The sequence below is a fragment of the Lepidochelys kempii genome, chromosome 5, assembly GCF_965140265.1.
Source record: "Lepidochelys kempii isolate rLepKem1 chromosome 5, rLepKem1.hap2, whole genome shotgun sequence".
Classification (NCBI taxonomy): domain Eukaryota; kingdom Metazoa; phylum Chordata; order Testudines; family Cheloniidae; genus Lepidochelys; species Lepidochelys kempii.
Genome location: NC_133260.1, coordinates 136523221 through 136538176, shown reverse-complemented (window position 1 = coordinate 136538176; position 14956 = coordinate 136523221). Strand labels below are relative to the sequence as shown.

The 14956-nt window shown below is 50.7% G+C and overlaps 1 protein-coding gene across 1 annotated transcript in view; it reads right to left on the bottom strand.

Annotated features, from left to right (window-relative positions):
* The window catches only part of LOC140911986 (uncharacterized), a 69380-nt gene that overhangs the window by 32030 nt on the left and 22394 nt on the right, over positions 1-14956 (bottom strand). The window contains exons 2-5 of the mRNA XM_073346141.1: positions 10260-10403; positions 9701-9877; positions 8172-8294; positions 4249-4300 (exon numbers count right to left, since the gene is read on the bottom strand). Coding sequence (XP_073202242.1) covers positions 4249-4300; positions 8172-8294; positions 9701-9877; positions 10260-10403 — 496 coding nt within the window. The remainder of the gene's footprint in view (positions 1-4248; positions 4301-8171; positions 8295-9700; positions 9878-10259; positions 10404-14956) is intronic.

Here is a 14956-nt window from a genome sequence, read left to right as displayed (position 1 = left end):
TCCTTGGATTCAAATCCTTGGCTGTTACAGAGGCAGGGACTGAATTTTGCCTTAAAGAGATACCGTCCTTTTCCACAAGTACGTCAAAATGGATGTCCTGGTGAATCGCAACTCCCGCTCCCCCTGGGGATCAGATGTGCCTGAGCACAGCAGGGTAAAACAGGACATAGGCACTGGGGCCCGGAGAGAGAGCCCGTCTGCCCCCACCCAATGTCCCCAAGGGGTTGGCTGTGTGATTGCTTTCCTCTGAACGGTCAACTACACCATTCACTCTCTGAGTCTGAGTTCCAGGCTGCTTGCCTGGTGGAGTGGGGCCGGGGCCGGGGGGGGGGGAGGTAGAGGCTGAGTCAGCCCCTCTGTGTGGGGCGTCCATCCCCAAGTGACCAACAGGAGGACATTCCTGTGATCACAACATCACTTGCCAGGGTGCTGGCTGGGCACACTCACTTGCTGAGAGGGTTGGTCAGGGCTTTGGTTCTCTCCCACTGGAGCTTTCCTAGACAATTTTCCATCTTCTTCAAAAGGCCTTTCCCTGTTTTCCTTTCCTGGGGCCCCCTCTAAGCCACCATCCCTGGTGCTTTCTTGGGCCAGGTGTATGCTTTCCTCAACTGCAAAACTCTGGCTGTGAACAATTGGAACAGCTTGTTCAGTGTCAGGCACCTCTTCCATCCCTTTGTCTCTGAGGGCACGGGGCAGGCTGACTTCTGCTGCGCTGCAGGAGTTCATCTCCCCACCTCCCTTTGCTGCTGGAGACACGCTGCTTCTCTCTACAGCTGGGGTGTCAAAGAGACTTTCTCTGTCGCTCTGAGTAGCTCCTGGGATTTCCCCCCTTCTCTCTGGGATCTCAACACAAAGATGCACTTTTGCTGCAAGTGACCACATCCACACCCTTAGTCACATAAAAAAATAATTCCCAATAAGCATCTCAGCGGGGATGTCGTCCACTGCCCCCACTTGTCAATCGCTTTGTAAACCATCTTCTTCTTTGTGCACCATGGTTCAAGGTACAATACTCGTAGATTGTCTTCTTAACACAACCTCTGCCATTGCGCCAGGCAACGGGTCAGATTTTGGAAACACACTCGACTTAACCAGAGAAATTTGTGTCCCTGTATCTTTCCATCCCATGTCTACTCTGTCATTGATTTCCCTGCAGTAATAGGCTTCATCTCCAGCTCTGCAGAGCCAAGCCTCTCAAAGCCTTTCAAGTAATCTTCGGGTGCTTCAGAGGTGTCGGTGCTGGGGACAGCTGAATTAGTGTGAACTGGCTGAGGCTTGGTTTTTCTCAGCTCAGGGCCCTGATTTGTCTGGTGCTCTGGGTAGTTCCACTGATCACGCTTCCTCAGGCTCTTCCTTGACAGCAGATTTATCATGCGAATTACTAGGAGAGGAATGATCCTGGGGAAGTCAGTGCCTAGCGTCCCAACTCTGACCTTTGACTTTGTTTAATGAACAGATGAAAGATAAAAGCATTGTATTCAATCCTTTAAGTGTCCATACAATTTCTGTGCACATTGGACTTGAAAAGTTGTCCTTCTTCGTCTGTACACCACAAGTGTCCATTTTAAATCAAAAGATGCATAATGACCCATTGGCTACTTCCCTATGATACACAGGGTCACAAACATTGTGGTAATCACAGTGGGTTTCAGCCCTGTATGATCACCTGTAAGGATTTTTCCTTCCTTTAAAGAGGGCAGAACCCAAACCCCATTCAGAAGATGCAGGAAATCTTACAGTAAATTCTTCCCACATGGTCCCCTTCATAAAGCCCGTCTGTCAGAGTTTGCCTTAGCACAAGAAAATAACACCACGCAGTGGTAACCACACAAACAAGACTTTATTTACTAGAGGGAAAAGGACTAGGATAGGATAAAGGGATGGATTAACAAAACTTTAACTCGGGAAATGCTCCACTCTCACAAACAATTACACTCAGGAGGTAATGTTGATGTTCTCGCTCCCTTCTCTTGCAGGGACAGCGATGGACGGCTGCTGCTCTCTTGACATTGGACGTCAGGGACGGACTTCATGATGGACACAGGAATGGGTGAGTAGACCTAACTAAAAACCCTCCCTATCCCTCTTTGCATTGTCTCTGCCTGGATGTTAGACCCTATCTACGCGGATTCAATCCGTGCATGGGAGTGTGCTTCCCAACCCAAAATAATACAGCAAGTGGCAAAAGGTCACCATACTCTTTTCCCAAGTCCAAGATGGCTACCTTACAGATAACCCAAAACGTATATACCTTTCTTCCCTTCTTTTATGAAAATTTGGCAAGGGCAACCAGCATTTTACACACCCGGAGACTGGATTTGACCAATCGGAAGATGTTCCGGGGCAGGGTGACCCATCCAGAAGGGGGTTGTATATCCCCTCTGAGAACTCCTCCCTGTGTCCTCTACCAATTGAAGTGGGCATCAGCCCTGTAGGACCACCCCAAGAGGGGATTTGACCAATTAAGGGAAATGCTGCAGTGGAGTGACCTGCCCACAACAGGATCCCGTGGTCCCTCTAAAACGTCCCCACACCACCCTCTACCAGTTAGCGAGGGTTTCACTCCCACCTTAAGCCATCTCAGAAAGGAAACATACCAATCAGAACAGGTATAGCCCGAAGGTCTTCAAAAGACATCCTTGGAATGAGACAGCCTCTTCCCCGCAGTGTTGTGTTGCGACTTCCAGGGCGATGCTGCCAGCCACGCAAACATGGAGCTCCAGATATCGGCGGCTTCTGGCCTAGACCTTCGGGCACTGCCTATTCTGATCGTTACGTTTCCCTTCTGGGATGGCCTAAGGGGTGTGTGCGAAACCCTGACTGATTAGCAGTGGACGGTGTGGGGATTTCATGGAGGGGTGATGGACCCCTCTTGCGGGCAGGTCACCCCACCAGGGCACTTACCTTATTTGGTGAAATCCCCTCTCTGGTGGGTCCTAAGGGGCTGAGGCTCACCCCAAGTGGGAGGAGCTCTCGGAGGGTCACATGACCCACTTCCAGATGGGTCACTCTGCCCCAGAACTTTCCCCAATTGCTCAAATCCATTCCTGAGGCAGATCGATGGAGATAAAACACCCCCAGATTGGTAGAGGAGTGGGAGGATCTCTTAGAGGGGTCACATGCCACTCCTTGCTTCTACTCCTGTTTGCATCTTGATCACAAAAGTCTTATGTCATGGGGTCGGTCTCATGGTGACAGATGAGTGATGCCTTAGGGGTGAAGAGACGAGGTTCCATGGCTGAAATCAAATAACTGCCCTTAGCCTCAGGGTGGTTTGGCCTAAGGATCAGAGTCAAAATGGCTGCCCTCCCACTCAGCGCTGTGTGGCCCAATGCCCAGAGTCCATTCAGCTGCCCTCTCTGTCGGGGCTCTGTGGCCCAACGTCCGGAGTCCATGCGGCCGCCCTCTCCATTGGGGCTGTGTGGCCCAACAACCAGGGTCCATGCGGCTGTCCTCCCCGTCGGGGCTGTGTGGCCCAACGACCAGAGTCCATACGGCTATCCTGTCTCTCACGCCTGTGTGGCCTGATGGCAACAGACAATATGGCTGCTCTCTCCCTCAGTGCTGTGTGGCCCAACGGCCAGAATCAATATAGCTGCCCTTCAGTGCAGAGAGTTCAGAGGCAAGATGGTTGCCCTCCTCTTGGGGCTGTGCAGTCTAGTGGCACACTGGGGAGGTGGGCTGCCACCCAAGGATGGATGGCGGCCAGGGCAGGGGGACCCAGGCCCTCATTACTCCACCAGGTCCTAGCCTAGGGCCTCATCCATGGAAAATGTGTTTGCCATTGAGTCAGTGGGGATCCAACCAGAACATGCTAATGTCACTCAGCATGACAATGGCTAGTTCATCCAGGTTACTTCCTATGAGATGTCTCTCGGCTATGGTCTGGGGGTCTCTGGGTTCCCGGCGTGGGAAACTCCCAGATTCTCCAATCTCCTTTGCATGTCTGCAAGCACCCGGGGATGCGGCTGGGTCTCAGCGCCTTGGGGCTCTGCAGTCAAGGGTTTCAGCTGCTTCTGGACTGGAGCCTACAGTGTGCATCCTCCATTTTCAGCGGTCTGCCTAGCGTGAGCTGAGCTGCTCCCTTTCACACTGGTGCTCCAGTTGGAGCATGTCCGGCAGGGCTGGGGAGGGGCTTGGCTTTCTCCACCTAGACTATGGGGTTATGTGTGGCTGGTTCAGCCTGGCACATGCTGCTCGGCCTCTTCTGTCTCCTCCTTCCCATGCAAAGTTGCTTTGCTGTCTCACAAGAGATGGGATCAGTGGTGAGCTCAATTGGCTCCTGTTCGCCTCTCGATGTCTGGAAGAGGGAGAAAGGGCAGGGACACAAATGAGAAGAACAAAACCTTCAAGCAGAGTAGTTTTCCATGGCACAACACCACCCCACTTTGCTAATGCTTATTTGCAACTTCCCTGAGAGCTGGCATTTCTTAAAGAGAGCACCCACCCCCCGCAACCTCCGCTACCCTGTGGGCTGGCAATGGTAAAAGGGAGTCGGGGAGAATTTCTCCTCTCTCCGCCTGGCTCTGATGAGTGAGGGAATCACATGCGAGAAGCTGTGTGAATGTCGGGCTCTGTGCGGTGGGGTGAGATGTCCTACATGGTGCCCAAAGGTGGGGTTGTCCTGCCTTTGCAGTGACTTCCTTCTAGTGAGAGAGATTTCAGAGATCAGCTACAGGGTTCCACCCTGTAACCCTGCGTGGGAATGGGGCAGAAGTGGGGCAATGGTGCACTCAGGAAAGGAGTAGGGCTAAGGGGGGCCCAGGCTGCAGCCACTAAACCCCTGCGTGCTGCGTTGCGGCCGGGCCGGCTCTGCCTGGCTGGGGTGGGGGCGAGGCGGCTCCACACGCTGCTGTTCCTCATCCCCGCCAGCCACGTCACCACGACGAGCACCACACCGGGAACCTCTGTCCCGGGGGCTGATCTTACCTGTAGGCTCTGCCCCCCCGCAGCTCCCATTGTTCGGGAATTGTTATTCTGGCCCTTGCCCTACTCCCCAGCCTGTTCCAATCCTGCTCTTGACGCCTGACTCTGGCTCCAACCCTTGGCTCCCCTCGGCTCGGCCTCCACCACTCTGACCACTAGGCCCCAGCGCCCCTGCTCCAACCACTGGGCCCAACCAGCCGTGCTTTGGCTTCTGACACCAGCGATATGGAGGAGTCGTTCACCTCACTGCTTTCCATGTGCCTTGGTCAGCGCTGGTTTTCATCTGCCATGGTGCTGCCCAGTGACATGGCTTTCTTATATCCCTTTGAACTTCTTCAAAGTCTTCTCTAGGCCCGACTAATCTACATAATTTTGGGTCATCTGCTGATAGCCACCTCGTAGTTCAGCCCCAGTTCCGAACATAAGAAAGGCCATACTGGGTCAGCCCAAAGGTCCATCTAGCCCAGTATCCTGTCTTCCAACAATGGCCAATGCCGGGTACCCCAGAGGGAATGAACAGACAGGCAATCATCTAGTGATCAGTCCCCTGTTCCCCATTCCCAGCTTCTGGCAAACAGAGGCTAGGGACACCAAAAAGTTGAGAAGCGTCTGTTGTATTTACCATAGCAGGACAAAGCTCTTCAGTGTCAGTCCCAGTTCCCTAGTCGAATGCAGAACCCGACATGAGATTTCCAAGCTTCTGCAACCATTTATAATATCTGTTGAGGATGTACCACGTGGTCCTGTCCGATTTCAAAGGCACTTCGTGAAAAGCTGAAACAAAGAGGAAATGGGTTGAAAACCCCGTGATGCTGATGTGACTGGTACCTAGGAAACCTCCACTTCCGATGGCCATTGCCCCCTACTATTAGCTCCCCAAGAGTCTAAGGGCACAACAACAACATCTCAGCTACTCCCAAGATAGCCCTGGACAGAGAAGAGACCCCATTCCTGCATAACTTCCCCCTCCGCTGGCAGACACTCGTACACACACACGTACACACAGACGGTTGGGGGCACTTGTTCTTTGGATGGAACAGTAAAGTGACAACAGCAGTGACGTTAAACCATCAAACATTTAGGCTGAGATCCACAAAGGGATTTAGGCTCCTAATGTCTACTGAAATCCTTTGTGGCCCTGTGCCTTCATTCCCTAAGAGCTCACAGGGAAAAGTGTTTCCCATGTGCCCTCATGGGATTTCCTATGAGCTTATAACCAATCTCTGAGTGAAGTTCCCTGGCCTGCAACCATTCCATTACAAAAAGAAAAGGAGGACTTGTGACACCTTAGAGACTAACCAATTTATTTGAGCATAAGCTTTCGTGAGCTACAGCTCACTTCATCGGATGCATTCAGTGGAAAATACAGTGAGGAGATTTATATACACCCAGAACATGAAAAAATGGGTGTTATCATACACACTGTAAGTGGAGTGATCACTTAAGATGAGCTATCACCAGCAGGAGAGGGAGGGGGAGAAAACCTTCTGTAGTGATAATCAAGGTGGGCCATTTCCAGCAGTTAACAGGAACGTCCGAGGAGCAGTGGGGGGTGGGGGAAATAAACATGGGGAAATAGTTTTACTTTGTGTAATGACACATCCACTCCCAGTCTCTATTCAAGCCTAAGTTAATTGTATCCAATTTGCAAATTAATTCCAATTCAGCAGTCTCTCCTTGGAGTCTGTTTTTGAAGTTTTTTTGTTGAAGGATAGTCACTTTGAGGTCTGAAATCGAGTGACCAAAGAGATTGAAGAGTTCTCTGACTGGTTTATAACATTCATCAACAAAAAAACTTTAAAAACAGACTCCAACGAGAGACTGCTGAATTGGAATTAATTTGCAAATTGGATACAATTAACTAAGGCTTGAATAGAGACTGGGAGTGGATGTGTCATTACACAAAGTAATCTTTACCCTACAGAGGGTAATCGTCGTCATCATCATCATCAACCTTAATAACAACAGCCCTTTTCAATTCAGTCAGGCCTTCCTTTAGAGACTTTCTGACCTTTATGAAGAAGGTCTTCCCACACAGCTGTAAGGCTATGTCTACACTAGGAGCTAGGGATGGAATTCCCCTGCTCCCATACATATATTGTGGTACCTCAATGAAAGCTCGCATGACCATCCTTCTTCTGTAAACGCTGTCCTTAGATTGAGAGGGACACATTCAAACCTGTGTTCAAGCCCTGTGCTGCACCCCTGTACTTCCCATGGAGGCACAAACACACAGAGGTATTTCCTTCCCTTCATACAGGCGGGAGATGCCATCTTCATTCACTGTTTCAGACAACAAAGCGCAATAATGATGGATAGTATTTCCTAGACATACAATGAATACAGTGGCTCTCATTGCTTTTCAAATCCTTTGTTGAAAACTGCTAAAAATGCAGCCATTCCCCCAAGACACCCTTGGGAAATTCAATACATTCCTTATATCTGTTCACAAAGCACATTAGAGAAAGCATCAGATGGCCAGAAGTTACTGAGAGGCTGATTTGCAAAGGAGATTGAATTCACATCATTCTGGTTTCCCCTAGGCGCAGCCAAAGAGTTGTTGTGGGTAGGGGAAGTTGGTGCAGTCGATACAGCTAAGTTGCTCCCTTCATCTTGGAATACATGTTAATTCACACACACACACACACACTCCGTTTTGAGATTCTGGTGCTGTTGGAGGGAACAGAGCAGCAGTCTAGAAAAGGGCTCTGAAGGAAGCATCTAGAAAAGATCAAGTGAATTTGCTTTGCTTACCAATGAATAGGGCTGCTGAATGTCTTATTGTTGTCTGTGAGCTTTCCAGGTACTGTAAGGCCTGGAACAGGAATTTGGGGATGTGGCTCTCCTTGTTCTGCATCTAGGAAGAAAGAAGGAAGAAATGCACAATATACAAATGACATGTTCTTCCCACAGTGAATAGTCCAGGAAAGCCAAAGCATATAGCCAGGCCATGGCAACCGCCAATATGAACCCATACACCATAGTAGCACCTCTCTGAAGTTACTATTGTGTTCTCCAGAACCTCAGCTTTCATTGGAAAAGACAAACATTTGGAGGTCAGACAGTTGTGGAGAAAAATTTCAAGAATGTGAACGGATTGTAACTCCTGCAGAAATGACCCAGCAGAGAGCCTGGAACGGAGTCCTGCAGCCCGACCGAAGCGGATGGGTACTCAGGGTGTGGGGTTAGAAAGGTCTCCCTCAGGTCCCCATTCACCATTCTCAAGGCACAAGGAATTCATCTACCAAGCAGATCCAGACACACTTCAAGAGCTGTGAGGAGCCATCCCAGGCCATGCTGCGGAACAGCGTCTTCAAATGAGCCCACCTGAGGAATACTGCGCAGCGGAAGAGCATCAGTTTACATGGCTGCAAGAGAAGGGGAGACCAAGAGGGTTCTCCCTGAGAGAGGGATAGTCTGGGGGACATCGAACCTTCCCCGTCCCTTGTTCTCCTGCTTTTCCTGCTAGTGGAGATTCCTGTAATTTGTTCTACACAGGACTGTGCTCAGGAGAGGAAACTGAGACTTGGCTGGAGAAAGCCAGAGCTATCCCATCCTTTGGATGGTTTGGGGCGGTTGCCCAGGGCCCCGTGCTTTGGGGGGCCCCGCACTTCAGGGGGACACAGGACCTGGGCCGTACTGGGGCCAGCAGCAATACTCCCGGCCCTGCTACTCTATGCCCCATCTCTTTCCCAGAAGAAGGCTTTCTTCCAAATTGTGCTGTGTGCTGTGAGGATGGATGAGGCACTAGGCTCCAGCATGGAATGAAGCAGGGAGGAGAAGACTCTGCTTGGGCAAGGTGCTTTGGCGATGAATGGAGTGGGGGCCCCAGGAGATTCTGGCTCTTTGCTCTTAAGGAAATAATGACCGTGGCGCTTACCAGTGTCACACTCTTATCCTGGTCTTCAAGATGCAGCAGCAGTGGGAGCAAGCAGTTGATGATTTCCTGCTGCACGATGGGTTTGTCGGGGTCCTGCACCCTGCTCACCACGTTGCCAAGCAGTAAAATGGCAGCTGAGCGCACACTGCCCTTCTCCTGGCAATGACACACAGGGGTGGGGACCCCCGGTTAAAGCCAGGCAGTATCAGAGCAGAACGCGACAGAGTCATAATAACTGGACCAGTCACTGCTGCTCCAGTTCCCCCTGTGTGAACTGACTTGGCTGGTGGGAACAGGGAGGCCACCAGGCCAGCGCCATGGACATCTTGTGCAGGGCCTGAGACCCTGTGCGGGACAGTGCAGCCCCAGGGTGTCCCAGAGGCAGTTTCTGTCTGGAGAGCACAGAATCCTAGAACCCGAGAAGATGAGGGGAGAGGGAGGGAAGGCTGCTGGAGACTGGTCTGGGGAAGGGGAGAAGCAGCTGCTGGAGCCTGGCAGGGATGCGCTGCTACAAAGCACAGCATTTCTTTTGCTCTTTGGTGCTCCTGAGAGCTGGGCCATTCCCAACCCACCTCTTTCCTGCTGAGAATCTCCACCTCTTTGGGGGCCTGTGTTCTCCAGACAGCTGGTCATCTGCCCAGTGCCAGGCCCCCTCTCCCCCAGGCCAGGCTGCAGCAGGGGCTGGGAGCATGGCGCTGAGGCTGAGCTTTGCCAAGAAGAGCTGTGACAGGGGGTGGCTCAGTAGGAGATTCTCTACCCATGGCAGGGGCACTCCTTGGAGGCTCCATGGCAGGCCGGAGGGGCAGGAGGAAGGGGATGGGGCGGGAGAGACAAGGGTATCAGAGACAGGTGGAGGGGGGGGGAATGGGCTTCTTTTGGGGTTCCAAGCCTTACATCATCAATGAAGGGGTGAAGGCTGACTGCAATGTCCTGGGAGATGGAGCCAAGCCCCTCCCTGTTGAGAAGGTAGATGATGTCTGCAGCTTTATGCATGGCCTCCATGACACTCCCTCCATCCTGGTCACAAAACATGGCCACAATTGCTGGCAGCTGGGCCCGTAACAATTCCACCTGCAGGAATGAAGAAGGCAGCTCATTACTATCCTGGGTGACAGCCTGGAGCACATGCTGGACCACTCACACCTATGAGAAATCTTGGATGGCACAGCCTCCCAACAGGGCAGAAAGTCATTCTCCTGTCACTCTGTGCCAGCTGCTCTCTGAAACCTTTGTCTTTGCTCACCCTGCTTCCCCCATTGCATCACATCTGCAATCAAGGGTAAGCTCACAGGAGCAGGGACCACATCATGCCTTGATTTGCTCAGGAAAGCACCTCCACCATTTGAGGGTTGTGTGTTAAACAATAAGGCTTGTGTGGGGATCTCGCTCTCATTTCTGAGCTATTTGATCGACATCGGCTTCCTGGGTCCCCTGGGCAATCCACGGCTCTCACCTTTCCTGGCTGGAACACAATACTGCCATGGCATCGCAGACTGAGCCACCGTATGATGGGATTTGCGTCTTTAGTCCATTCCATGAGCTGTGCCTGGAGGTCTGATCTTGTCAGGATGGTGTCAATGGAAGGACTCTGGAGAAACTGGAAAGAGTCAAATCAACATCAGATTGAGGGGCAGAGGTCTTCCTGTGGGGGCCTGTTCCCTGGACAGTCGTCTTTACCAAAGGGCCACTTACTCCTATGCAAAGTCTCTGGTGTGTAGGGAGCCAGTAGCTGCTGTTTCAGTTGGTTCATTCCTCAAAGTTAAACTAATGCACACATCACAAATAAGCCCCCAGGGAAAGGGGACTCTCCAGGCCTCATTGAGCACCATGTAGAGAGCCGTGGGGCAGAAGAAAAGCAGAACCCCAGGAAAAGGTGAGGCGAGAAGTATGGCCTTGGGGCACTGGAGAAACATGGCTTCTTGTCCCATAACCCCATCTAGCACATCCAGCCAGGAGCAATCTCACTCTGTCTCTCCCTCCCTCTCTTTGCCATGCTCCAAAACCATCCCTGTGCAGAGAGGAGCCAGCTGGCGGAAAGGCTGCTAAGCTGCTGACAATGTAGCCCAGAACTTACTGGCCTGAGCTGCTCTCCAGAAAGCCCACTTGTGCCTGCCAACTAATGAATCTCACCTCAGTGCAGAAAGCCATTGCAATATTTCTCTGCTCCTCCTCCTTCTCACTCTGGACGATGGTGATTGCCTGTCTGAAAACTGCAGGGAGCTGAGGCTTCTCAAACTCGATCATGGCTCTGGAACATGGAACAGAAAGTCCCGTGTGATTATCAAGGGGGAGAGAGAGTTCCTTTCTAGTTGCTGGGCTGAGCTGGCAGCCTGGAACAGAGGAATATTTCACACGGAAATTCCATTCCCAAGAGAGACCCAATGAAGAGGAAACTTTGGGCTCCCACCTTGCAATCAGGCCGACACCCTGTGAGTAGTAATATCGGGAGGCTATCATGTTCCAACCCCGTTGAAACTGGAGGCTGGCAAATTCCTTCCAGTAGCCAGGCATGGAGAAAAGAGTCTTCACAGCCTCCACTGAGGTGCTAAAGACCAAAAAAAAAAAAAAAAGCAAAAAAAAAACCCCATTGTCAAGCAACGAGATCAGCCCCAAGCATGGCAAATCTGCACAAGTCCTGGGACACATAGCATGGTCAGCAGTAGCTAGCCTCCCCAAGGATAGATCCAGTGTGATACCCTGTCTACACTGCAGTTTCATTGAGTTTGTAACCAATTAGTGACACTGTAGCTTCTTAAGATGGTTGGTGTCATCACTCACTATGGTTGAATACTTGATACAGGATCTACAACCTATCCTGAAGGACGACCCATCACTCTCACAGGTCTTGGGAGACAGGCCAGTCCTTGCTTACAGACAGCCCCCCAACCTGAAGCAAATACTCACCAGCAACCACACACCACTCAACAAAACACTAACCCAGGAACCTATCCTTGCAAGAAACCCCATTGCCAACTGTGTCCACATATCTATTCAGGGGACACCATCATAGGGCCTAATCACATCAGCCACACTATCAGGCTCATTCACCTGCACATCTACCAATGTGATATATGCCATCCTGTGCCAGCAATGCCCCTCTGCCATGTACATTGGCCAAACTGGACAGTCTGTACGTAAAAGAATAAATGGACACAAATCAAGAATTATAACATTCAAAAACCAGTCGGAGAACACTTCAATCTCTCTGGTCACTCGATTACACACCTAAAAGTGGCAATTCTTCAACAAAAAAACTTCAAAAACAGACTCCAACGAGAGACTGCTGAATTGGAATAATTTGCAAACTGGACACCATTAACTTAGGCTTGAATAAAGACTGGGAGTGGATGTGTCATTACACAAAGTAAAACTATTTCCCCATGTTTATTCCCCCACCCTCCCCCACGCCACTGTTCCTCACACGTTCTTGTCAACTGCTGGAAGTGGCCCACCTTGATTATCACTACAAAAGGTTTTTTTTCTCTCCTGCTGATAATAGCTCACCTTACCTGATCACTCCCGGTACAGTGTGTATGGTAACACCCATTGTTTCATGTTCTCTGTGCATATAAAATCTCCCCACTGTATTTTCCACTGCATGCATCCGATGAAGTGAGCTGTAGCTCACAAAACCTTATGCTTAAATAAATTTGTTAGTCTCTAAGGTGCCACAAGTACTCCTTTTCTTTTTGCTGATACTTTACTGTGATAGGTAACAGGACTCAAGCGGGCATGTGGGTCCAGATCCTTAGTTGGTGTAATCGAGCAAAGCTCTATCAGTTTATGCCACCTGAGGTGTCTTCTGGCACTCTGTCTTTCCCGTGTAGATGGAAGCCCCTAGACTGTGCCCACAGAACCAGATGAACTGGTCCCTCTTCCTCCTGTCTGCCTGTGAGGCTGACGTTCTGCCGTGCCTGGCCCCATGTGCTGCCGGTGTGGCTCTGTCCGCGTTCGGGGACAGAGGCCCACAGATTTGCTCAGCAGGCACTGATGAAAGCACTGACCCTTTGGTGGGTGGCAGACGTGGATGGATGCACAAACATGACTGCTGCCTGACTTTCTAGGGAAAGCAGCTGGCCTGTGGACAGCGTCAGATGAGCGAGTGTGACTCACAAGAATGCACGGCTCTCAACCCTTTTCCCTCAAGAGAGACCTGCACCCGACTGAGCCTGGGCTAACGACAGCACCCGAACAACTGATGGCCATGAACAGACCCCATGTGTTTAACCGAACAAATCTGTTCTTCCTTTTCCTTTCAGTCATTACCTTAGGGGGCTGAGGCAGTTGGATCCGTCCTTGGGGCTGGATGTCTGCCTGGCCATGTAGGCCCCTGGCAAGTGCAGATCCATCACATACTGCACTTGCCTGACGCAGAGGATGAGCATCTGGGGATACATTTCCAGGATGGCTTCTCGGTATCTCCATAGGACAAGGACCTCGTAAATGGTCTTAATTGCCTGGAGGGGGGAAAGAATTCCACTCAGCTCTCCCAATCTGCCACCTGCCCCCATTGCCATTCGCTATTGTCCTTTTGTCATGTGTCATTTCCTCTCCAGTGTATTAAAAAACAGTATTGGCTCCTGAGAGGGGTGGAGACATTTGGAGGCTCCTGAACCTTCACCCATTCCTGGAACGGAAGCAGGATGGAAAGATCAGAAGAGTCTGGATGACATTATTTCCCATTATTTCTCTGCAGGGGTGCAGGGAACCAACAGGTACATCTGATTCCTTGGTGAGGTTTTCCTTGCAAGGTGTGTGAGTGAGTCTTTGTGTGTAGGAAGCAATGAGTGTGGCACTCTCACTGAACTGACTGAGGGTGACGGTGGTCGGAGAGAGACAGCAGAAGAATAAAGGGGCAACAAGAATGGCATCAGATTAGCAGACCTTTGCTTTAATTACTAGGCCAACTTGAGTGATGTGCTTGCTGTCATTTCACTGCTTCTAAGGTCTCTGAGTCCTGTAATCTTTCCCCAAGTTTATTTCCTGGCTTGACATGGGAGGTCTGTACTACTGAAAAAGATTAAGTGACAGGGACAAAACACTCAAATCCCTCCTGGTGGGAGGAGCCAGGTTTGCTCTTCAAATTCTCTCGTTCGTAAACGTCCAGGTCTGGGAATGTCCCACAACAGCATTTCTAATGGGAAGCTGGCTGCAGAACAATTCAACTGCAGAGAGCTCCTATGGAGGTGGGGTGGGAATTCAGTCTCTGTATTCTGTCAGTGTAGCTAGAGCAGAGGGAAATCCCCTCCAGTCACTGTAGCAACTCTCTACTCCAAAGTGCTATAGGAGCTTTTTAAGTGTAGCCAGCCTAAGAGTGAGACCAGATCTACCTCCAGTTGGCACCTGGATGCTCCGGCACGAAGACTACAGCAATGACAAAAGTTCGATGTTTCCATGGGTGCCAGGATTCAAACCTACATGGGAATGCCCCAGGGAATTTCTAGTCCATCCCCTTAACCACTCAGCCACAAGTACCTGATGGACATTTGTCTCACTACACTATGATTCTCTTCTCACTGAATTATCACTTCAAATTGTTTGCTCAGACCAGCCTCCCCGGCATACTCACTGCTGTGCGGGGGTGTAAGTGTGTCCATTGCTGGACAGCAGGAATTCCTGCCCATTTCCCTTCCATCTGGAGCATGATTAGAGTGTGTTTGTGTTAATGACATTGCTGTAGATCGTTGTTCATTCCCCACCTTGACAATTCAGACAGTCCCTTTCCCCTTCAGATCTCCAGCATATCATTCCAATAGCAGGGGTCAGGGTTTCTCTGGGGCACTGACATTTGTCAGGGGGTTGGTGAGTGAACTCAGCCTTGCATTCCATCCTTGATGTTTCATGGACTAACAACAGCAGTATAAAGAAAGAGCCGAGCCGATATCTCAGTGTTAGGGCTGAAGGTGGCCACGTCCCCCGTTTGCCCTTTGCTATTGCAGGGGAGAAAGTGTCAAAGGAATTGAATGCCCTGGCTCAGACAAGAGACACAGGGAGGTTTTACTGTTCATAGATCATCCAAAGGAAAGGAAAGGAAATTGTGTCTCTGTGTGAAATTGAGGAGGGAAATGAAACATCCCCATGGTAGCACAATGCCCGAAGGCATGTGGGTGAAGGCCTCAGGCTGAGAAATGATTTACCCGGGGTCTGTAT